The sequence below is a fragment of the Osmerus mordax genome, chromosome 19 (assembly GCF_038355195.1).
Source record: "Osmerus mordax isolate fOsmMor3 chromosome 19, fOsmMor3.pri, whole genome shotgun sequence".
Taxonomy (NCBI): domain Eukaryota; kingdom Metazoa; phylum Chordata; class Actinopteri; order Osmeriformes; family Osmeridae; genus Osmerus; species Osmerus mordax.
In genome coordinates, this window is record NC_090068.1 from 4,808,475 (window position 1) to 4,832,548 (window position 24,074).

Here is a 24,074-nt window from a genome sequence, read left to right on the forward strand (position 1 = left end):
CTTTTAATGGGAGAATAATTTGCACAAAAACCTTAATGTCTTAAAAAGTATAAAAGTGAGAAATACCAAAAGTCATAGCCAACATCTCCTGAAGGAGCTGAACGTTTTGATACAAGAATTCTGTAAGTTAAACTATATGAACGTTAGAGGAATTTGTTTGACAATTTAGTTGAATATCAGAAAAAGAGCAGCCAGCAGTGTGCCACTCTGCTTGCTTCTCATTCATAAAAATCAAGAAGGAGCAAACATTTTAATGTATTTCAAACTGTCATAATTCAAAATAGGCTGAATATTTGAAAAAGCTGAATCATTTGGGAATAGCTGAATGTCTTGTGAACATTTTAAAGGTTGAATGGTGTCTCTAGCTGAAAGTATGCTGAAGTAGTTACGTTTGAAAGAGGAGGAAGCTTTGATACAAGAATTGTAGGAATCGGTGAAAGTATGCAGAACTAGTTAAAGGCCAAAAAACGGCGGAAGAACTAAGAAGTTGATATAATAATAACTAGAAACGGCTGTTCCTGCGAAACAGCAGTGAGAATGCTGAAAACCTGAATGGGGATAGCTGACCATGCTAAAAAAAGCTGAAAATAGTGAAAATTTAGTAGAAAGTTATAAGATGAAGCTTCAAAGCAACCGAAAGGTATTTTTGAAAGGGGCTGGAGCAGCATTCCAACAATGATTTGAAAGGATTTACCATTACTTTTAAAGGGAGAATAATTTGCACAAAAACCTTAATATTTTAAAAAGTATAAAAGTGAGAAATGAGAAAATACCCGCAAGCTGAAATGAATTTCAAAAATGTGTGAGTCACACAAAAGAGGCAGTGTGGAAGCTGAACTGCATCATCTTAACAAAGCTAAGAGCTAAAATAGCCTACAATGTGGGAGAAGCTGAACTGTTAAACAGTAGAAGTAGGCTAGCTAGTCGTAACAAGAATATTATCGTTTTAACAGATGAAATTATAGTTGGGATAGTATTAGCAGTAGCAGATGTAGCCTATGCGTTTACTCGGCTTTCTTAGTAGGATTCAATGTGTTGATGGAATGAAACATACAGCAGTAGAGCCGATACAGGAAGACACGGCGACACTTTGTTGCAGAAGGATGATGGTGCAAGTTTTGTCCGTGGAGCATACAACGATTAATAAAAAAGAATCATGTAGACGCGTTTATTTAGTAATCGCATAACTAATTACACATGTAAACGGAGTAATTGTATTACTGGCATAAACCGACAATTGCTAGTAATCGGGTTTCTCATGGTCAAGTAAACGTACCAATCACCTGTGTGAGAGACTGAGTGGTGCGTGTCTGTCGTTAAGGTGTGGTGCGTGTCTGTCTTAAGGTGATGTTGCAGCTATGATTGCTAACGCGCTGAGGGCAGAGAATAAGAGAAATGTAGCTAGAATCCACACCTCAAACAAGATAACCTAGACGCAAAACTGTACGTCCAATCCAAAATATAAGGATATTTTCTGAGACCCAAGACTCTGCCGAAACCAGAGATGTCCTTTATATGTCTGTGCAGTCAGAAATACGACTCTACCTGCAGTTTCAAAAACGTGTTCCTTTTGCTTTCCTGGTGCGTGTTTGTTTGGTTGCCACGGTGATGGCGCAGCTGTGATAGCTAACGAGCTAGGCAGAGAGAAAAACGAACATTTACCTAGCATCCACACCTCAAACAAGTTGACCTAGACGCAAAACTGTACGTCCAATCCAAAATATAAGGATATTTTCCGAGACCCAAGACTCTGCCGAAACCAGAGATTTCCTTTATATGTCTGTGCGGTCAGAAATACGACTCTATCGGCAGTTTCAAAATCTTGTTCCTTCTTGCTTTCTCTGACTGATTTTACCCACCTCTCCATTGAAGTTAGTGAGAGAATTTGAAAGGCTGCTCTCGCTTCAAGGCCCATAGCTGAAAATCTGTAAATGTGAGCTCTTTAGTAGTTACATTGGCTGAAAGAGGACAATTTTTCCTACATTTTAAGGTATAACTTGTTTCTGTACGTTAAACTATATGAACGTTAGAGGAATTTGTTTGACAATTTAGTTGAATATCAGAAAAAGAGCAGCCAGCAGTGTGCCACTCTGCTTGCTGCTCCTTCATAAAAATCAAAAAGGAGCAAAAATTTTAATGTATTTCAAACTGTCATAATTCAAAATTGGCAGAATATTTGAAAAAGCTGAATCATTTGGGAATAGCTGAATGTCTTGTGAACATTTTAAAGGTTGAATGGTGTCTCTAGCTGAAAGTATGCTGAAGTAGTTACGTTTGAAAGAGGAGGAAGCTTTTTAATGATTTGAAAGGATTTACCATTACTTTTAATGGGAGAATAATTTGCACAAAAACCTTAATGTCTTAAAAAGTATAAAAGTGAGAAATACCACAAGTCATAGCCAACATCTCCTGAAGGAGCTGAACGTTTTGATACAAGAATTGTAGGAATCGGTGAAAGTATGCAGAACTAGTTAAAGGCCAAAAAACGGCGGAAGAACTAAGAAGTTGATATAATAATAATAATAATAAAGAGAAACAGGAAAACAATAGTGAGAATGCTTAACAGCATTCTCACAATAAAGAGAAACAGGAAAACAATAGTGAGAATGCTGTTCCTGCGAAACAGCAGTGAGAATGCTGAAAACCTGAATGGGGATAGCTGACCATGCTAAAAAAAGCGGAAAATTGTGAAACTTTAGTAGAAAGTTATAAGCTGAAGCTTCAAAGCAACCGAAATGTATTTTTGAAAGGGGCTGGAGCAGCATTCCAACAATGATTTGAAAGGATTTACCATTACTTTTAAAGGGAGAATAATTTGCACAAAAACCTTAATATTTAAAAAAGTATAAAAGGGATAAATGAGAAAATACCTGAAAGCTGAAATTAATTTTAAAAATGTGTGAGTCACACAAAAGAGGCAGTGTGGAATCTGAACTGCATCATCTAACAACGCTAACAGCTAAAATAGCCTACAATGCGGGAGAAGCTGAAAGCTGAACTGTTAAACAGAAGAAGTAGGCTAGCTAGTCGTAACAAGAATATTATCGTTTTAACAGCTGAAATTATAGTTGGGATAGTAATTGCAGTAGCAGATGTAGCCTACCATTGAGTGTGTTTACTCGGCTTTCTTAGTAGGATTCAATGTGTTGATGGAATGAAACATACAGCAGTAGAGCCGATACAGGAAGACACGGCGACACTTTGTTGCAGAAGGATGATGGTGCAAGTTTTGGCCGTGGAGCATACAACGATTAATAAAAAAGAATCATGTAGACGCGTTTATTGAGTAATCGCATAACTAATTACACATGTAAACGGAGTAATCGTATTATTGGTATAAACCGACAATTGCTAGTAATCGGGTTTCTCATGGTCAAGTAAACGTACCAATCACCTGTGTGAGAGACTGAGTGGTGCGTGTCTGTCGTTACGGTGATGGTGCAGCTATGATTGCTAACGCTCTGAGGGCAGAGAATAAGAGAAATGTAGCTAGAATCCACACCTCAAACAGGAAAACAATAGTGAGAATGCTTAACAGCATTCTCACAATAATAAAGAGAAACAGGAAAACAATAGTGAGAATGCTTAACAGCATTCTCAGCATTCTCACTATAATAATAATAATAATAATAATAAAGAGAAACAGGAAAACAATAGTGAGAATGCTTAACAGCATTCTCACAATAAAGAGAAACAGGAAAACAATAGTGAGAATGCTTAACAGCATTCTCACAATAAAGAGAAACAGGAAAACAATAGTGAGAATGCTTAACAGCATTCTCACAATAAAGAGAAACAGGAAAACAATAGTGAGAATGCTTAACAGCATTCTCACAATAAATAAATATATATGTGAGAGAACAAAGGTTGTGCTCTCGCCGAAGGCTTGAGCACACCCAAATAGTGCCGCTGCCAACGAATAATGCACCTAATAGGTGTGTTCGACTTCATGCAGCACCGGCGGCGCCGACAGCCGGCTGCAGCCGGCTGCCTTGAAGTTGAGAATGCCATTGGCTGCTTCAAGTCAGCCGGGCTGCAGGCGGCTGCAGGCGACGCCGGCGCTGCATGAAGTCGAACGCACCTAATAATATGGTCCCTGCAGTGCCATGGCGGGCCTGACCAAATGATTTCGCGGGCCGCATACGGACGTTCCCCACCCCTGTTCTACACCGAGTAGCCTAATATCAATTTAGCAGTTTGCAGTAACTCATAGCAGAGATACCTCTGGAAAAGTTATCTAGTATAATTATAACAAGCACACAGAAGAGACATCCTGAAGCTAGCTAGCTAGCTAGGTGATGTAGGCTACAATAACAGTACAGCAGTCAGTAATCTGAAGTAGATGGGTCGAAATGACGTAGATGGGTAACTTTTTGGCCCCGCCCATTAAAACCTGATCTGAAAACGGAAGAGAAACTGTTCTACGGTCTAACTACACATTTCGGTGCGACAAAGTTTTAGCGCTTTGCACATGCTTTCAGGGACTCATTTCACACGTATATAATGTACTGAGAAGCAAATCATGGAATTGACTTTACAGGATCTTTAACACAATAAGAATAGTTACCAAAGTCTTGCTGAAACACAGTTTTGGACCACTCAGGTTTTGAAACATCAGTAACTAACGATTATGTGCCCATTAACACACTTTCATGATGTCATACATGAGGTGATGATAGTGGAATGTGATTGGTAGATATGGAAGCCGGAGATAAGTTATGGACGTCTTATAACGTAGTATTCTATTGAGGATAATGGCCAGAGGGAGTTTGGAAGGTGTGTGTTTTGGGTATGTTAGTGGTCTGTCTGATCTGAAGCTCCGAGTGTCTCACTAGTGCAACTGACCACATGACTGGGGGATTCTCTCCCTCAGGGCTTAGATTTGGTCGTCTTGCTCGCCTCGGGTCATCAGTCCCTCCAGCCTTTCTCTCCCACACATGCGAGCACACTCACATGCACACACAGACACACACACACAAGTTCACACAATTATTCAGAAACACAGTCACTTTTACTCTCTATTTCAATTTGGGGAGGAGACAGAAACACACACGCCACACACATGCGAACACACACCCAATCTCACCTCTTCTCCTCTTTCCATCTCCATTCAAACTCTTTTTGGGTCTTGTGTAGATTTCCACACTCTCAACTTCTTTTAAATGTTCTCTGTGTATCTCTCATTGTAAGCTTCTCTCAGGAGTTCTTATGAAATCCTGGTCAGAGAGTGCCTCCCACACAAAACACCCACATGCTCTGGCACACGCACACACACTTTCTCTCCCTGTCTCTTCTACACACATGCACAGACATGTACATACACATATGTACCCATACAAACACACAGGAACTCCCACATCCCTATAGTCAGTGACTCATCTAATCAATGTGATTTCATGCCCTGGTTTTCAGATGAGGACCAGTGCTTCTCTTAGATTAGTCCAGTAATTGGATCAAGGCAACATGTTAGATCAAAACAGATTATACTATATTAGATTGTAACCAACTCCACCATTTTAATCACTCCCGATCCAGGTCCCTTGTGCAAGTTACATAATACATCTCCTAGTACACAGCTGATGCTGTACCTGTAACCTGGCTGGATCACATCACATGCAACAATGCCCATGTGGCGCCATCTATTGTCCAATGTATCACACTGCATGTGTTTTTGTTCATTCCGGTGAAGGAACTTTCTCACAGGGTTACACCCCAGAATACATCAATGCCGGTATTTAAAATGTTTTGTTTTATAGGCTTTGGGCATAACTGTACATCTGTCATGGAAAGATGCATCAAGGAGGTTGAGTCTAATGGATCCAATTACAGCCTGTTGAATCGCTCAGCCTGTCTCAGGGCCTACAACTGCGGGAAAGGGACTCAACCAGGAGATTAACACACCCACTTCACACCCAAACACACACATTAATCTCCATACGCACACACACACACAGCTCTTACCCATTAGATCACAGCTATAGTCATATGTCAGAAGATTCTGTGTGTTTGTCAGTCAGACACAAAAAGGAGTCTGGAGAGATGAGAGAGAGAGAAAGTGGTGACCGTAGGGTCAATTGCCTAAAGCTGGCTGGGGTTATAAGAGTGTGAAATCCAAATAGTTTTAAACTAGGCGATTTACCTTTTTCCCACCATAATTAGCCAGAGCAGTGTAGTGGATGTGACCTTTGCCTTCTAACATTGAGACCTCTGTTCTCTCATCTCTCCAGTCCTATGAGAGATGTTAGAAATCACCAGGACATGCTAATGACTTTTAAGTGAGCAATGTGTCACTTAAGATGTGATTACTTAGGTCAGCAGGGGTTTTGATCTTTTTCCTCACGTAAAATATTTCCGTCAAGAATATTGTCATATTATTGTGCACTCTCTGGAGTCAGATGATGAGGGGACTGTGATTGAAATGACAATCGGCGATGGCGTGCCGCCGTGTGTAGGCGTTATAAGTCTGCTTTGTGGATGTGCCAGATCTTACAGATGCAGCTTCCATATTGACTTTCTCATTCCTCATTGCTCATACTAAACCAAAACCTTATCTATTCTTATCTATTTTCCTTTACCCACAATACATTTAATTTAGAACCCAGAATCAGAATCAGAATTTGGTTTATTCGCCATGTATGTTATACAAACACGGAATTTACTGTGGCAGGGAGGTGCAAACACTAAACATATACGAATCTTAAATTAAGTAAAGGTACAGAAGTTTAACTATTCCTAAGAACTAAACAATCTAAGAATAAAACAGTTTAAATATAAAATAAAATATATATAAAAATAATAATAATAATAAGAATGAGCAGCATGAGTGGTCAACATGGCCAGTAACAGATGGAAAGAAACTGTTCTTATGGCGTGAGGCTTTGGTCCTGATGGACCGCAGCCTTCTGCCGGAGGGGAGTAGCTGCAACAGGGAGTGGCCAGGGTGGGAGGGGTTGGCCACAATCTTCCTCGCTCCCCTCAGGGTCCTCGAGGTGTGCAGGTCCTCGAGGGTAGGCAGATTGTAGCCGATCACCTTCTCAGCAGTCCCCAAATGATTACTCTCCGTTTTCCTTAATTGCAAAAATAGTATTTTCTGTGGCTTTTTTCGTTTTGCAAGTCAATCTGTTATCTTGTCTTGTTTTTGGGATGCAGATCTCCTTTGGCTTTTGGCTGACTTGAACTCCCTCGTTTTGGTGTGAATGATGAATAATCTATGCCGTTGTCCTGGGGTGTGCATCCATAGTTTTTGGAGAGAGAAAGGAAGCTTTGTTTTGGTCAATGTAAAACATCAGCCTACCATCTGTAGCTTGTCGTTAATACAAAGCACAACAATATATGCTTTTTTTCACAGAGTTTATGCAATAAGTTTGATTGTAAACAGTGTCCTTATTGAGGCTCTCATTCAGTAGTTAAATTTATGAAGGGTCAATCATTTAATTGTTGGTGTGAGCTATCTTGTAGTGATATTGCAGTGTTGACACTAACCTCTGCAAAATGATTTAAATGTACATACACTGGATTAAAAAAAAATTGCCTTCTTTTAGTAGGGATATTTTATTGCCAACACTAATTGAATTCAATAAGTACTACTTTAATTAGATCGTTTTGAATTTGAAATGTTAAACTGAAAATTGAATGCTACATTTTAAATTGTATTTCACAGACTCAAATAGAATATAACTCTTATTGCAATCAAGTTGTATTAGGTCTATTTTAATTTCGGTGGAGTTCCAAATTCAGTTAGAAATTTCAGTTTTCAAATTCGGTTTCTCAAAATTAAGTTTCACCTCAGAGGCACTCATCCAGGAACTCCAGACTAGGTATAATTGAAGAGCATTGATTCACTTTCTAGTGCACATGCTTGAATATATCCTTGCGTAGGTCCAATGATAGACAGTCATCAATATGTGTGGGAGTAGGAGCGGAGCACCTAGAGACCCAAAGCAGAAATGAGACACGAGAGACAGTCGAACCAGTGCTGTTTGGCGTTGCTGGCCATGGGTGGTCAGACACATGCACTCCAGTAGCCTGGTCATCAAAGCTCTCATTTCAGACACACTGGTCTTCAATTTGAGGTACACACACACACTCCTCCACCAGTTCTACAATGTAGCATCACCTAGGAACACATCTCATTATTTTTTTGGAGCAACTAGGCCACGGCCAGATGCTCTCTGCTCGGGGTGCGGTTTCTCTTTTTGTCAAAAATTAGAATTAGAATTAGAAAGAATTTGTACAGCCCTTTTTACAAGCAATGTCACAGAGGTCTTTAGAACTGCACCTGAACCAGCCTAAACTCACAAGGAAGACAAAGAAAAACTCCCAGGAACACTGATAAAGATCAAATGGAAGAAACCTGGGGTGGGGCAATTCAGTGAGGGATCCCCTCTTCCAGAGATGGCCTCTTCCAGATGACACAGGCAGCTGATCATATGCTGAACATAGTCATTCAACAAAAGTAGGGTCAGAAATGTGCAAACGGATGTTGAAACACAGATATCCATAGTTCCAAATCAATGCCCCGATTTGCCGCATGTCAGTTTCGGCAGTTATCCGTAGTAGTCCCCTTTTCCCTGTCTTCCTTATGCAAGACTGAGAAAGTATATTACAATTTAAATGTTTTTGTCATTTAGCAGACGCTCTTATCCAGAGCGACTTACAGTAAGTACAGGGACATTCTCCCCGAGGCAAGTAGGGTGAAGTGCCTTGCCCAAGGACACATCGTCATTTGGCACGGCCGGGAATCAAACTGGCAACCTTCAGATTACTAGCCCGCTTCCCTCACCGCTCAGCCACCTGACTCCCCAAATTTAGACATGTCACACGTACAGACACAGTATTAACAGTAATTCTCTCTCGTCCACCGTCCAGTATGTTAATGTTGGATCAAAGCTATTTAGGTGTTATTCTTTCCTATTTTTTGTTATTAACATCTAATGTTAACATCTTCAGACAGTCTGTCTGAAGGATGACCAGGCTGATCAAGAGACTATTGTGACCACTGACTTCTCCAACTCACTGCACCTGGAACTGCATATGTTAATACAGTGAAATTTATAGAAAATCAGTCAGACATTCAATAATATTACAAAACACAAAAATAACCACAGATTTTTTTTTGCACATTAGCACAGCAAATATCGAGTTTCCTTAACATTTCTCTGTATTTTGGGAGGTTGACCTCAGGGGCATTGCTGAGACTGTCCACTAGGGATGGGGACGTAAGCCTGGGGAAGGTTTGGTGCTGTCTCCCTGATTGTCACCTCCATCTTCTCCCTCACTTATCCAGTCTTATGAGATATTTCAGGAACAACCAGGACCTGCTTATGTCTGTTAAGTGAGCAATATGTTACCTAACATGAGATTACTTTGGTCAAAAAAGGGTTTTGATATTTTTCCTCACATAATACATTGTGTCAAACATATATTACCTTGCACTCTCTGGAGTCTTATCATGAGGGAGAAATATGATTGGAATGACAGTCGGCGATGGTGTGCCGCCTTGTTGTGTAGGTGTTTTTTTGTCTGCCTCGTGGATGTGCCAGATCTGACAGATGCTGCTTCCATATGGAGTTGCTCATTCATCGTTCATTCTAAACTGAAACCTTTTCAAGCCTGTATCTGCTGGTAGACTGTAACAGACCGTATATGTTCTGGAAGCTGGGTCAGGCATTGTTAACTTGACCATCAGAGCTGTGGAAGGCATCCCTGGGGTCGAGGACCGACTCTATAGTGCTATCTTCTGGACATTTGAATGAGACGTGGGTGTCGCTGTGTCAGTCAACATAACTACTAGGCTGCTTAATAAAGACACTATAACACTCACACCATGCCATGCTCTTTTATTATCATGAATAAAAAGGTAAACAAGATCATGGGCTACATATTTAGTTTTCAATTTCATGAACCACTATAAATATAGAACTACTTGAGAGTAATGAAACAGCAAAATAAGTATACAGCTTTAAATCTTACTGTAGGTCCCGTTCTGCAGAAAGCAGTCTATCCCTCATACTAAACCTACTCAGTAAACTATGAAACTTGACATACAAAATGTTTTTAAAAAACCCCACCACATGTTGTGTAGATGTGACATACAAAAATATAGGTGCCTTTTTTAACAGAAAAATATTCAATATAAAGCTGGGCACAATCAAAAGACACTAAATATCATTACAAAGGTTAGTTGCACATAATTGCTTACATAAAGTCTTCAAGATTCTATGTAGGGATGACTACAATGGCCTCTCCTTGTCAGTAACATATAGTGTTAGTTCATCAATCATTTTTGGCCTTGTGTATGTATGATTTTAAATGTCAGACACGGTTAGAGAGTGACGTCTACACTTACAATAATGTTTGTACAATGTTAGTTTGAAGTTTGGTACTGTGGCGTTTGGTCATAGTTCTTCTAAGGCCAGTCCTGCACCACAAGAAACGACTGAAGAGAATCAGTCATGCAGCAGCTGTGGAAGTTACACACACGCAAAACTTGTCTTATTATAAGCTCTAGCAGAGGACAGAAACGTCCTAACCAGCCTTGTCTTGTACTACAGAACACAATCATAAATGACACGTAATGTGCATGTAATGTGACACATTAGAAGGATAATTTCCTTGACACACAGACATGAACAGACACACACACAGACACATTGTAACAGCACCACTGCCGTTGGGGGGGGGGGTACTTGTCCCACACAAACAGACGGCGAGTGTGGTTTCAGTTGGACTTGGGTTTGACGTTGTCAAGGGCGCTGTGTGTCCAGCTGCCCAGTGTATGTGTGAGGCGGCGGGCTCGGTGTGTGAGGGCAGAGCGGCTGATGCTGCCACTGGGGTCCAACCTTCTCATCATCACCCCTCCGTAACGCTCCGCTGCACAGGACCTGGGGGAGAGTAATGGAGAGAGGAATGAAGAGGAAGGGAGAGGGGTATAGAGTAGAAGAGAAAGAGAGGACAAGAGAGTTGACGAGAGAGAAAAAGGAGGAACGGAGAGGGACAGGGGAATGGAGCCAGGGAGAGAGGAATGGAGAGAGGGAGAGCGACAGAAAAGGGGACAGAAAGACAGTGAGGCCAAAGAGGAAAAAAAGGGCGAGAATAAAGAGAGGGGAGAGAGACCGAGAGAGGTAATGAGGGCAGATGGCAAAGAACTGTGAGCGAACTGGTAGCAAGGTCATCATTTCAGAGCTTCCTTTGTGTTGGACAACAACAACGATTGACACGGTTCAAATCTGATGTAACAGCGGCAGTCATGTCTCCATGACTTGCGGACTTGTGTTCTGGCATCTGGTAGTCAGGACAGTGCGGTCAGTCTGTCTGGTGGACTGTCCTGAGGGCCTGGCCATGCAATGTCAACGCAGCGTCATGCAACCCCCGGCCCAGCCATGCAACTCTGAGTTAGCAGTTCATAGTTTGGGCAGGCTCATACACAATATAAACATATTCAAATGTGAGTGAACAAACACTCATGCAACTTCCTATGCTGGGTTGGTTTTAGGCAGTTTGCGTGTGTCTCAGGGAGTGGGACTTTACCTTTGTCTCTACTCTGCCATTATGGAGTAGCTGAACTGTCGGCTTGAAGAAAAAGGGTGAAAACAAGTCAGGTTAGGGTTTCTAATGAGAGGTCTTTCTGTTTTATGTTAGACACCATGAGCACATATGCTTCATAATCCTTCCCTGCCACCTCCTCTTTCCCTCTCTCTCCCCTCCCCTTCCCTTCCTACCTCCCTCACTGCAAGTTCACACTGATGTAATAAGGCTTGAAGAATCAGAACTAAGCAGGATTTGGAGAAGTCTTGTTCTGTTCAGAGCAGAGTTGGCACTACCTTGAGAAACAAGGTATTCGTTTTTGGACTCAGGAGTACATCCAATCAAAGAACAGCTTCAGAGAAGAAGCAAAAGACACCCATCGTACATCCTCACTGCCATTCTTCTATCTCTTTCCTTTCTGACACAATATCCCCTCCCCAAGGACAAACATGGCTTTTAGCATTGGCGGGTCAGTTCATGTTTCAATCCCGTTCAACACATTTCAAATGTCAACAAAAACAGTGCCAAAGGCGAAAACCTCTTGAATATTTACCCCATAACCCCCAGCCTTCCCAATCTGGCCTCTATTCCCAAGGCCTCCCCTCTACTCACCCCAACCGTTCTCCCTCCTCCTTCTACAAATACCACAACAAGACGGGGGCCCCGTTTTGAAACTCTACGCAGGCAGGAATGTGTGTTTGTGTGTGGGGTGGGGGGCTCTGAAGCCAGAGCAGCTACTTAGAGCAGACTGACATATTTGTGTGTGTGTGTGTGTGTGGGGAGGGGGAGAGGAGGTTAAGGGGAGGGGTCAGTCAACCGTTAAAACATCATCTGGCTTCTCCTCAAGTTAAGAAAGAAACGCCCTCCTACAGTATCTGAGCGGGAAGGAACAACAGGAAGTGAGACACACACACACATGCCTCTGTTCTGCTTTCCAACCCAAATCCAGCTCCCTCTCACAGACATTTTTGCCCTTACACAAAACTTGGACTACTTGGATAAGTAAAAACCTTGATTCTAAAATCTATGCCCACAGCACAAATGTTAAAAACAGCTGTTTATCTCAAATATATGACTGACGTTACACTATAAAACATTTAGTATTGTGATCTATCTCGTTGTGGGCCAATAAAGTAGGCTGGACTAAATCTATCTATCTGTCAACACTGATTCATGTTTGATCACTAAGAAACAACAGTGTTTTGAACTCAGTTATTGCTGTTTCTGCTTTGGTAGCATCCCAGTGTTCTCTGCTGTATCGGAAGTAAAGTTCTCTGACAGTTCTCACCGGTCATCTCTGCCAATTACATTATTGAAAGCATGGGAGAGGTTCTTCAGCTTCCTGAGACCGCTGGATACACATTCCAGGTCCCGGTCAAACTTCCTGTCAGAGGGGAGAGAGATAAGATGTTAAACCAAGGAAACCTGTGTGGCCTGGAGGTGAGACAGGCCCACCAGAACCAATACTAGTTAGTGGTTTTCTTTTGTAGGTGGATTTATATGTGTGTGTGGCTCACCGCCTCTGGTTCTGAGTGTTAGGAGAGGCAAAGGGACTCCGAAGAGCTGCCATACGGACTAGCTGTCTCCTGCCCCCGCCAATCCTCACACCCCTCACCCCAGCCTCAGGGGTCCCTCGCCCCCCGGGGGTGCGCCTAGATGCTGGGGTGCGTTTGGGTGTGGCTGCTGCCTTCGGGGTGCGCTTGGGTGTTGCAATGGCTACGAAGGCGGTTTGTCTGCTTGGGGTTCTTCTGGGGGTATGGGAGGGTGCTCCAACGCTCTCCCCTTCTTCACATATCCGTCCCGGTGTGGCCACCAGACACTCCTCACGAACAGACTCTCTGTTCCTCTGTAGCCTCTGAAGAGATATATAGGAAATAAGGAAGGAAATATTATTATTAATAATAATAATCATAGGAACATTTGGTGCATTGTTGTCAAATTGCATGTCATTACAGGTGAAATGTAATCTTTAATTCCCTAGCTCGCTAGCTGCCATACCTGGTACAGTCCTCCGATGGAATTCCGAGCACTGCGTGAGAGTTGGCGGACGGTGCTGGTCTTCTGTGCTGCCTCAACGCTCTCCCAGGTTGGATTCTCTGGGAGAGAGTTTGCCTGGACAGACCGCAGGGGAAGCCTTTTCCTCAATGACATTCTCAGAGAGTTGAGAGAGGACGAGGAGCGCAGTTTTCGGAAGCGGTCTTCGGGTGAGCTCTCTACTCCGTCAGATTCATCCAAAACCGTGTGTGCCCGCCACACCCCTGCAACAGCCGTGCTTACCGAGGAAGTCATGCTGAGCCGGATAAAATACGGCGGGGGGAGGGAAACCCATTTTAGAAAGATTATTTGAAAGAAGCGGCATGGGATCCTTAAGCTCCACTAGAGTAGTGAGACAATGGTGCTAGCACTAGCTAAGCTATTCTGCAAACTTTCTATTTAAATACGCCGTGAACACAATACGTTTAGTCATCTTAGTTAGTGGGCCTATGAAAGCTATCATATATAGACATCTAGGTAGAAAATAATTGGCAAAAGTTAGAGCCATTTGACATACTAAACAAAGGAATTTACAACTTAAAGCAACATACCACCAGGGACACTAGACTTACGTCTACAATGGAAAGTGAGCACTGTTGTTAGCATCCTCGCTAGCATCAGATTAGGTAGTGCTAGCCAGTCTGGATACAAGAGATAACAAGCTAAATTAATTTAAATCAAATATAATTTGATAGTTCGCACGTATAGTACCTTAAAGTTGGTCAAATAGTCTGCAGTGCCTTCCGTTGAAGATAACAGGTCTGCACTTGATCCGGTGGCTTTTCTTTCTCGGTTTGAATTTGGCGGTGGAGGCTGGAGAGTCTGGGTGGCGGTGCCGGTTTGAGACCACTCCCCAGCTGGTGCTGTCAGACCCTCAGAAGGACGTTATTGGTCGGACAGGGGTATCGTTGGAACGCACTCGGAGCAGTTCCATTCCCGACTACACACACTATCTCCAGTCCAAATTTCAGCAGATTAAGGATTTATATACTTTTTTATATTCATGTAGTTGCTTTGCACGGTATTTCTCATTACTTATCAAATGATACCCTATTCGTATTTCTAAACACTTATACATTAGTATGTATTCTTGAGCCGGTTATGGTAGGAATCATGAGTTTTACGTTCCATGTTGTATCACTTTATTAAGCCCATGTCAAACACCATTTTCTGTCTAATGTATTAGAGGCAACAACATTCCAGAATCTAAATAGTTGATTCAAATTCAAAGCCTATTAAATTGTTTACTACAGAAGGAACTGTAATAAGGAAGTGATAAGGATTTATTACCGTTCACTGTATATGTATTGTGTATGTTTTGTCAACTTTTCGAAACCAATATGTGTTCGCACTGAGTTTATGTGTAAAACTTGTGTAATTAAAGTGTGTGTGACGGCTTATCAACACCAATAACCTTTGCACTTGTTGGAACAGCTTTTTATTGTTTTGGTCACAAAATATTCTCTGTTTTATGTGTACCAGTTAAAGATGTTTTTTATTGGATTATAATACTGAGGATATTATCCTTGACCTTGAGCCTAGCAATAGCAAACCAAGAACTGCATAAATGTGTGTGTGTGCGTGTGTGTGTGTGTGCATGCGTGTGTTTGTGTGTGTGTGTGTGTGTGTGTGTGTGTGTGTGTGTGTGTAGGTCTGTGTGTAAGTGTTTGCTGGCATGTGTGTGCTGGCGTGTCAATGTCCCTTGCCTCTGTCTCGGTGACAGTAAATGTGTAACAAAATCATGAGCCTTGCTCAATTCCTTATTGTTACTAAATGTAGGTAATCATGCCACCCTTTGCACACACATCATTCGATTCTTTGACCCCATACCTTTTCCATAGTATCCCCAAACTCACTCTAAGATAAATTGTTCTACCTATAGGACCTTTTTCTACAATAATATTGTTGATATATAGAACCATTTGAACTAGTAGACTAGCTGAAGAAATAAATACAAAGGTTGTATATAAAATTAACAACACCAACAAACATATGAAATGGTCAAGCACGTCAAGGTAGAGACTAGGAAGTACATCCTTCTCTCATCAAGTATTTAATGACAATGCCAGATGTAATCAATTACAAAGAGACACAGTACGTATGGTACAGTCCAGATAATCTGTGGATACTTAGGTACTAGATACGAGCTGCTGTCAAATAGCAAACACCAAACCATGTCCCCAATGTTGATTGGACAGGGTCAGAGACCTGGACAGGTCAAAGGGTAACTTCTCTACTTGCAGCACTGTAAACACGAAAAGAATCCTTAGAAAATGCACATGCACTGTATATAACCCATATCTGTACTGGGTAATGTAAGTCTAACAGGTTTAAATATTAATGTTAATAGTTTAGTTGATTAGCAACTTGCAAGTTTTTGTGCACAGTCTGACATCTGTTTGTTTGTATGTTTACATGTGTATATGTATCTGTGTGTGTCTGTGTATTATGCCTGTGTGTTTGTAGGCCTATGTATTTTTTTCCCGTGTGTGTGCCTGTATGTGCATGCACCAGCATTTATGTGTTTTTGAAGGTGGGCATATATGGTTTTGTGCAACTGTGTGTACACCTGATTGTGTGAATGTACAGTCTGCTTGTGTGTACACATGGTCTGCTACCTGTGTGATCTTCTTCCAACGGGACACCACAGCAAGCAGGATGGTGCAGAACACCACCACCAGCCCTGCTATCATTGGCATCAGAGGAAACTTTGTCGTCTTCTCTAAAGACAAGAGGCAGAAATGAAAGGAATGGTTGAAAAGATGGATAGAAGGAAAAAAGAAGTCAAAGAGATAGAATGACAGATTTTGAGAAGACACCTGAAACTTTAACACATACAGTATGTTATCTTAGGAGAGGAGAGACACCTTGACTTGTATGTTTTTCAACTTGAGCATCATGGGAGCTGTGGCTTGGCTCTGACCTGTGACGGTGGCATTGAAGGTCTTGCTCTGGGTTCCGTGGACGTCGGATGATGTCACACATTCATAGGTGCCCTGGTGCATACTTCTGTCCACTCGGAGCACGGTTAGACGGGACTTGTAGCCATCATTGGTCACCACAAATTTGCCTTCTGATAGGTCGAGTGCTTTTCCATGCTGTTGCCATGACACAGAGACAAAGGGATTGGCATGGACATCGCACTCCAGTGCAAGCTCCGCCTCCTCTTCCACGGACACCTCCTCCAACCCGGAAAGCACTGGGGCATCTGAGGATGTTTGATTTACTTTAAAGTTTTCTCTTTTAGGACTGTTACATCGGTCTAACTATCCATGGTAACTAAATCAAACACACCCATGGTACAGTATTTGACCTAGGACTACTCCTACTTGGGGACTCACATGTGATATCCAGAGTGACTGAGGCATTGACACTGGCATCGCCCTTCAGCTGGCAGGTAAAGATGGCTGCATGGTCTTCCAGGGTGACAGGGCTGACACAGAGGCTGCTGCGACCCAACTTGTTACCCTCCGCCAGGCTCACCTGCACCCCGTTCCTTAGCCACTCTAGCTCTGTAGTGGCTTCTTCCCTGGCCGCCGACTCACAGGTCAGAGACACAATCTCCTTCAGTTTGGTCTTAACCATGTCCCCCCCAATCACCGGTGGCACTGACTGAACCACGAGCCCTGAGTCATAGAGGAGGGGATGGTGGGGAGAGGAGGGAGGGATGAAGCAGGGGAGAGCGGAGGGCGAGAAGGAAGGGCGAGGAGGAACAAATTAACATTAAAGACGCAACAAACTTCAAGGTTATTTGATGATAGGAGAAAGCCGTGGAGGGAAGAATATTCAGACAACAAATGTTGCCAGGTGCCAAATTGGACTCACCACTGGTCTGGGCTGCAGTGTAGACCACCAGCTGGAACAGACAGACTGACACCACCCAGAACATTTTATCCATAGTTCTGCAATCACTGTGGACAGTGGGGATACAACAGGTAGTGGTTGGAAAGAACAAGTTTTTAATTCAAGTTAAGGGGAATTGCTGTTTGTCCCTTGTAATGTACCTAGAGACCAAGAGGAAGGAGGATAGAAGGAGATTAAAAAAGAGACGATTTGTTATGTCAGTTACAGTATTTTCATTGAAACGCTGCTGACACCATCATGGGCAAGGCTGTCATCCATTAGCGTAAGTCACAATTACTGTAAAAGAGAGATGTATACCATACTCACATTAACTCTGTGTGAAAAGTTTCCAGTAGTTCTTCCAATGATGTTTGGGTGATTTGTGAGGAGTCAATAAAGTTAGACAGTTCTGTGTAGGTTTCCTTGCAGGTTGTAAAGATTGGTCTGAGCCTTGAACAGCCCTTATATACTCCTCTCCTCCTCTCAGCTTAGGACACCGTTTATACTTACCAGAATTCTCCTCTCTCTCTCTCTCTCTCTCTCTCTCTCTCTCTCTCTCTCTCTCTCTCTCTCTCTCTCTCTCTCTCTCTCTCTCTCTCTCTCTCTCTCTCTCTCTCTCTCTCTCTCTCTCTCTCTCTCTCTCTCTCTCTCTCTGTCTCTAATCCCTATGTTCTTTTTCCCCTCCCTCCCGCCCCTCCCTGCCTCCCTCCCCTCCGTACACACCTGTCTTGCCTTCCTCAGCTGGTTTATAGTGACACTTTGAGTTATGTAAATGTGGGCAGAGAAAGACATTCCCTGTCTTAATGTGTCTTGTTATTGTGACACTAAAAATTACTTTATTTGAGTTTGTTTTTATTGCAGGGGAAATGAATAATGAACTTCGTGTTAAGCTTACTTTATATTTTCAGTACTAAATGTTCATAAATAAAAAAAAATGGGGCACATTTGTTTTGTTTTATGTTTTTGGGGGGTGATTATCTATGAATTTGTGTTCATGACAGCGTTTGTCAGAGAGGATGTTGAAGTTGGGAGAGTCTGTTAGAAGCAGTAAAAGGAGAGATTTTAACAGTAGACAAGGGCCGGGTTTCCCAGATTCGTTAAGAAGCTCTTAACGCTAAGAGCTTCTTAAGAGCGTTCTAAGAACGCTCTAGAACGCTCTTAAGAAGAACGCACCTAAGAAGCTCTTACCGTTAAGAGCTTCTTAACGAATCTGGGAAACCCGGCCAAGGTCAGGGTCTGTGACGGAGATCCTCTCCGTTTGCATAAATATAATGTGCTTGATGTATGTTATTTGATATATTTGTTATTTTATGTATTTGTTACGTATGTATCTGTTGATATTATTTGGCTCCCTGTGATGGGGCTGTGTGATTGTCTGCACCTTGGTTGTTCTAGCGCTTGATTACACGTGGGCTCTAGATAAGGGGTAGGCTGTGTTTGAGGGGGGAGCTGGGTGTGCAAATAAAGACCAAACCTCTGCATGATTTGGAGCTCGGAAGTCTTGTCTCTTTAATTCAACCCCCAGATCATGGGTTCTGTCTGACAGGGTCACAGGGTGGGGTTAGGCAGCAACATCTACTGTACAGGTTGTGTGTGTCTGCATGAGTGTGCCTGGCTTTGTTAGTGTTGGTTAGTGTGTGTCAAGGTACTGCATGTATTTCAGATTCCTCAAGCATACACTACATCTGTTTTCCATTAGAGGGCAGCATTGGTGCAGCTACAGTACCTGCCGGTATTGATGCCCTTTGTCCCACTGCTCGCAAGCTGGCAGCCAGACAACCAGGGACTTTCAGAGAATCTAGGCTTCCACAACCATCACATCTACGTACCATGAAGACATCCCAGAAAATTATGATCCAAAACCCTCTATACCAGGGGTCCCCAAACTACGGCCAGCGGGCCGAATATGGCCCGCCCACACATTTGGACCGGCCCTCTGAACAATGCTAGAAACATATTTTGTATTTTAAATAGGCCTATATGTTTTAATCATATCATATCTGTATTTGATAATGAAGGTTTGGTTTTCAAACAAAAATTTCCCTTAGTAATTACCTATTAAAATCTCCCTCAGTTATTAACTATAATTATTAATGTAAACAAATTATTTGCTGGATTCACCCACCAAGAGAATGGTACATTCAATATAACGTTCCATCGTGATCGAGCAGGTGCACGCGAGACAGCAAGAAAATTCAAACAGACAACAAGTCCACAGTGGACAATGATTATGTGCATAAGTGAGTAAATGTTTTGATTTAAATAGCAATGAATATGAAAAAAGGTCATTACAATAGTAACTAGAAAGTGCATTTCCTGCAGAAAATGCGTTGGAATGCTGAAAGCAGAAAAAAATAAAAAATAAAATTGCTGAAAATACAGAAATGAGAAAATACCCGCAAGCTGAAATGAATTTCAAAAATGTGTGAGTCACACAAAACATCATCTAACAATGTTAAGAGCTGAAATACAATGCGGGAAAAGCTTAGCTGTAGAAGTAGTAGAAGTAGAATATTCGTTTTAGTAGCTGAAATTATAGTGCTCTTAGTCTTTGAATGAGACGAGTTGACTGAACACTAGCACTCTAGGCTCTCACATACACACCCATGTAAATCTCAGAAACGGTTTGAAAAACTCATGAAACATAATCAGTGATATTAAAAAAAGTTGAATAGATAAAAAAAAATGTTTAGGGTTTCTTCAACATTTGAAAGTTTAAATGGTGTCTGTAGCTGAAGGATTGAGGAAGAAGAAGGATGTGAAAGTTAAACAAGTTTAAGAGGATTGAGAGGATTTGAAAAAAAATCAAGCATAAGAGGTACAAAGCTGAAAAGTCACAGCACCCATGGCCTGAAACTGCTGAATTTTTTGATAGCAGAACGGTTTTAATAGCTGAAGATTTGAAGGCGCTGAAAGGTGTCGCGGAAGAAATAGAATAATATTAATATGAAGAAGTTGAATAAAGATTCAAAGAACAATACTTGGAATGCTGAAGCAGCATTCCAACAATAATGCTCTTTTAATAGGCTATATATCCCTTGATATGTACGGTGCATAACAAAATAATAAACTAATCTAGCATAATAAATACATTTAAAATCATAATAAAATCTCCACAATAATACTGATAGTCACTCCGGCCCATATAATTTTCTGTTACAGACCGACCCAGCCCCACATTAAAGAAAAGAAAAATGATTTGGCCCTTGCAGAAAAAAGTTTTGGGACCCCTGCTCTTCACCGATCCTGTACGCAACAACCTAAACAGTGTGCTAATCACTCTACAATCTTGAGAGCTCTGTGATCCTGAAATGTATGAACTTGAAGACTCAAAATTGACACAATTGTGAAAACTACATTGTTCTGAAACACTCAACAACCCTGAACATCCTCTTAGATATACTCAGTATGTCTTCTAGTCTTTAACTGTCATTGAATAGTTGTGTGAGCTTGAGGCTTTTTTTCAGTCTTATTATTTATATTTTTACTCTCTCACAAGTATCCCCCCAATCACGTGCATTTGCGTGATAACACACACAAATGGGACCAAAGGTTAGTTGTGGTTGCCATACACTTGGGGACAAGAATTATAAGATAGGACACCTCACTCACTCTCACTCACTCACCCACCCACTTTTGCCCCCCCCTTCAAATCAATAGCTTTTGTTGCACAAGAATTCAGTTTGACCGTATGTACGTCTGTACGTATGTCATGTCGGTAGGGGGTAAGGTGTAGTATAGACAATGCTATCGCAGGTATTGCATATTCAGTACAGCACAACAAAGCACAGTCTAAAGTGGAATGTCTGCACATCAATATAGTTATGTATAGTATATTGTATGGTGCAGTTTAAAATGCTGTTCAGTCTTAATAGAAGTGACCAGGTATTTTATGTAATTGGATAGATTTGCCCATGTAGGAAGACAGAGATATGAAAGAGGACATTTCTTGTCACACTTAAGTTTATGGTGCACGCTGCCTCTCCAGAGTTTTAATTGGATCATTGGTTTCACCTGTTGCTTGTCATTTCCTTTTGTCTACCCATGCTATTTAAATCCCTGTGTTCCTTTGTTTTTTGTCTGGCTCTTTTCTTAGTTCAGTCTGAGGGTTTGTACGCTATAGTCTAGTCCGTCTGTGTTTTTCGACCTTATGCCTGATCCTCCTGACTGTTTTTGGTTAACCTACACAGCCCTTTTGCCTGTAATTACCACCATTGTCTGTAACATTGACTATGCTTTTGGATGATCTATATTGCCTTGTCTGCTTGGTTACTGATCTCTATTTGGACCTTGACTGCACTGTGATTAAATAAACCCTCTCGGAGTCTGTTTTTGTTACACCACTGGTGTTGGTTCCGGCCTGAAAGATAAATCCTTGAGGCCTGTTCCATAAAACGAGTTTACCAAATAAGCCAGGCTTATGTCAGTTAGTCAGACTCATTTATAGGGCCCAGTTGTTCAAAAAGTTTAATCCTGATCAGAATGATCTGGATTTTGAAATCCCATGTTTTGTCTGCCATTGCCTTGTTGCCGACCTTTGCTTGCCCCTCGACGACCATATCGCTTTGGTGAAAATAAATCAGCCTACTGCAAAATCCCCGGCATCCTGTCCGCACTTGGGTCCACTATCCTGCCTTGTGTCATTAGTGGGCATACAGTGCATCCAGAAATTATTCACAATGCTTCACTTTTTCCAAATTTTGTTTCCGTTACAGCCTTATTCCAAAATGGATTAAATTATTTTTTTCCCTCAAAAACTTCTACACACAATACCTCATAATGACGAAGTGAAAAAAGTTGTTCAATCTTTTATAGATTTGCAAAAATTTAAGAAGTAAAATATAACATGTCAAAGTATTCACAGCCTTTGCTCAATACTTTGTTGAAGCACCTTTGGCATCAATTACAGCTTCAAGTCTTTGAGTATGATGCTACAAGCTTGGCACACCTATTTTTGGGCAGTTTCTCCCATTCTTTGCAGGACCTCTCAAGCTCCATCAGGTTGGATGGGGATCGTCGGTCCACAGCCATTTTCAGAGTGCTCTCCAGACATGTTCAATCAGGATCAAGTCTGGGCCAGAGCTGGGCCAATCAAGGACATTCAGAGTTGACCTGAAGCCACTACTTTGTCATCTTGGCTGTGTGCTTAGGGTAATTGTCCTGTTGGAGGATTAACCTTTGCCCCAAAGCGCTCTGGAGCAGGTTTTCATCAAGGATGTCTCTGTACATTGCTGCATTCATCTTTCCTTCGATCCTGACTAGTCTCCCAGTTCCTGCCGCTGAAAAACATCCCCACAGCATGATGCTGCCACCACCATGCTTCACTGTAGCGATGGTATTGGCCAGGTGATGAGAGGTGCCTGGTTTCCTTCAGACATGACGCTTGGCATTCAGGACAAATAGTTAAATCTTTGTTTCATCAGACCAGAGAATTTTGTTTCAAATGGTCTGAGTCATTCATGTGCCTTTTGGCAAACTCCAGGCAGGCTGTCATGTGCCTTTTACTGAGGAATGGCTTCTGTCTGGCTTCTCTCTACCATGCAGGCCTGATTGGTGGAGTGCTGCAGAGATGGTTGTCCTTCTGGAAGGTTATCCTCTCTTCACAGAGCAACACTGGAGGTCTGTCAGAGTGACCATCTGATTCTTGGTCACCTCCCTGACTAAGGCCCTTCTCCGCCGATCGCTCAGTTTGGCCGGGCGGACAAATTTCTTCCATTTACAGAGGATGGAGTCCACTGTGTTTATTGAGACCTTCAATGCTGCAGAATTCTTTCTGTACCCTTTCCCAGATCTGTGCCTCAATACAATCCTGTCTCAGAGGTCTAGAGACAATTTCTTGTGTGTGCCTTTCCAAATCATGTCCAATCATCTGAATTTACTACAGGTGGACTCCGATCAAGTTGTAGAAACATCTCAAGGATGATCAGTGGAAACAGGATGCAGCTGATCTCAATATTGAGTCATGGAAAATGCTGTGAATACTTATGTACTTATGTTTTTTTTATAGATTTGCAAAAGAAAAAAGGACAGTATCATTATGGGGTATTGTGTGTAGAATTTACAGGAAATGTAATCCATTTTGAAATAGGCCTGTAACATAACGTGGAAAAAGGGAAGCGCTGTGAATACTTTACAGATGCACTGTATGGTTGTGGTAATCAATGAAGTAAAAGTCTATAAAAAAGGACCTCAACCTATGTAGCCTATTGTTCAGGTCAATCATGACGTGTCATTTTATTTTGGTGAAGTGGTGGATGAGGGAGCTGTCCTCATAAGGGGTTTAAAAAGAAAGTTCTTTTGGTGAGAAGACACATGGCCATGAACATTGTGTTTTGCAATGGTGAATCTATATGATCCATGTTCAATCTCTCGGGCTGCATAAGAATATAATGCACCCGCAATTATCTTGACTATCTGACTCGAATTAATCGGATTGCGTAAACTAGAATTGGCCTTAATGGAACCGCTTTAGCCCCGACTGACTTGTTAGGTTAATTCAAGTTAGGTTTGGGACTTCAATCACAGCTTTTTTGAGCGGCCTTTATGGAACAGGTTATTTGTTGATATCTGGTTGTGTTTGTGTGTGCATTTGTGTTTGTGTGTGTGTCTGGTTTTGTCAGGCATTCTTCATTCATTCATTCTAGACTTGACATGATAGAAACATGCAGGTT

General features: G+C 41.8%; 2 protein-coding genes across 4 annotated transcripts; both read right to left on the reverse strand.

The window, feature by feature from the left end:
- Window positions 1–9,824: 9,824 nt before the first annotated feature.
- LOC136963328 (protein PIMREG-like) lies at window positions 9,825–14,346 on the reverse strand. Of its 3 annotated transcripts, XM_067257431.1 has the most exons (6): window positions 14,272–14,337; window positions 13,525–13,816; window positions 13,044–13,381; window positions 12,815–12,910; window positions 11,530–11,571; window positions 10,745–10,883 (listed from the first exon to the last, which is right to left on the reverse strand). In XM_067257431.1, the coding sequence occupies exons 2-5, from the start codon at window positions 13,813–13,815 to the stop codon at window positions 11,538–11,540; spliced, it is 759 nt and encodes a 252-aa protein (XP_067113532.1). In that variant the 5' UTR covers window position 13,816; window positions 14,272–14,337; the 3' UTR covers window positions 10,745–10,883; window positions 11,530–11,537. The 3 variants fall into 3 exon arrangements, with proteins under 3 accessions (XP_067113530.1, XP_067113531.1, XP_067113532.1); XM_067257429.1 differs by lacking the exon at window positions 11,530–11,571 and having other exon boundaries at window positions 9,825–10,883; window positions 14,272–14,346; XM_067257430.1 differs by lacking the exons at window positions 11,530–11,571; window positions 14,272–14,337 and adding an exon at window positions 14,133–14,161 and having other exon boundaries at window positions 9,825–10,883.
- A 1,284-nt stretch (window positions 14,347–15,630) lies between these two features.
- tmigd1 (transmembrane and immunoglobulin domain containing 1) lies at window positions 15,631–17,748 on the reverse strand. The gene is made up of 6 exons (XM_067257611.1): window positions 17,731–17,748; window positions 17,386–17,471; window positions 16,902–17,186; window positions 16,484–16,768; window positions 16,179–16,282; window positions 15,631–15,805 (listed from the first exon to the last, which is right to left on the reverse strand). The coding sequence occupies exons 2-6, from the start codon at window positions 17,456–17,458 to the stop codon at window positions 15,794–15,796; spliced, it is 759 nt and encodes a 252-aa protein (XP_067113712.1). The 5' UTR covers window positions 17,459–17,471; window positions 17,731–17,748; the 3' UTR covers window positions 15,631–15,793.
- Window positions 17,749–24,074: the final 6,326 nt, after the last annotated feature.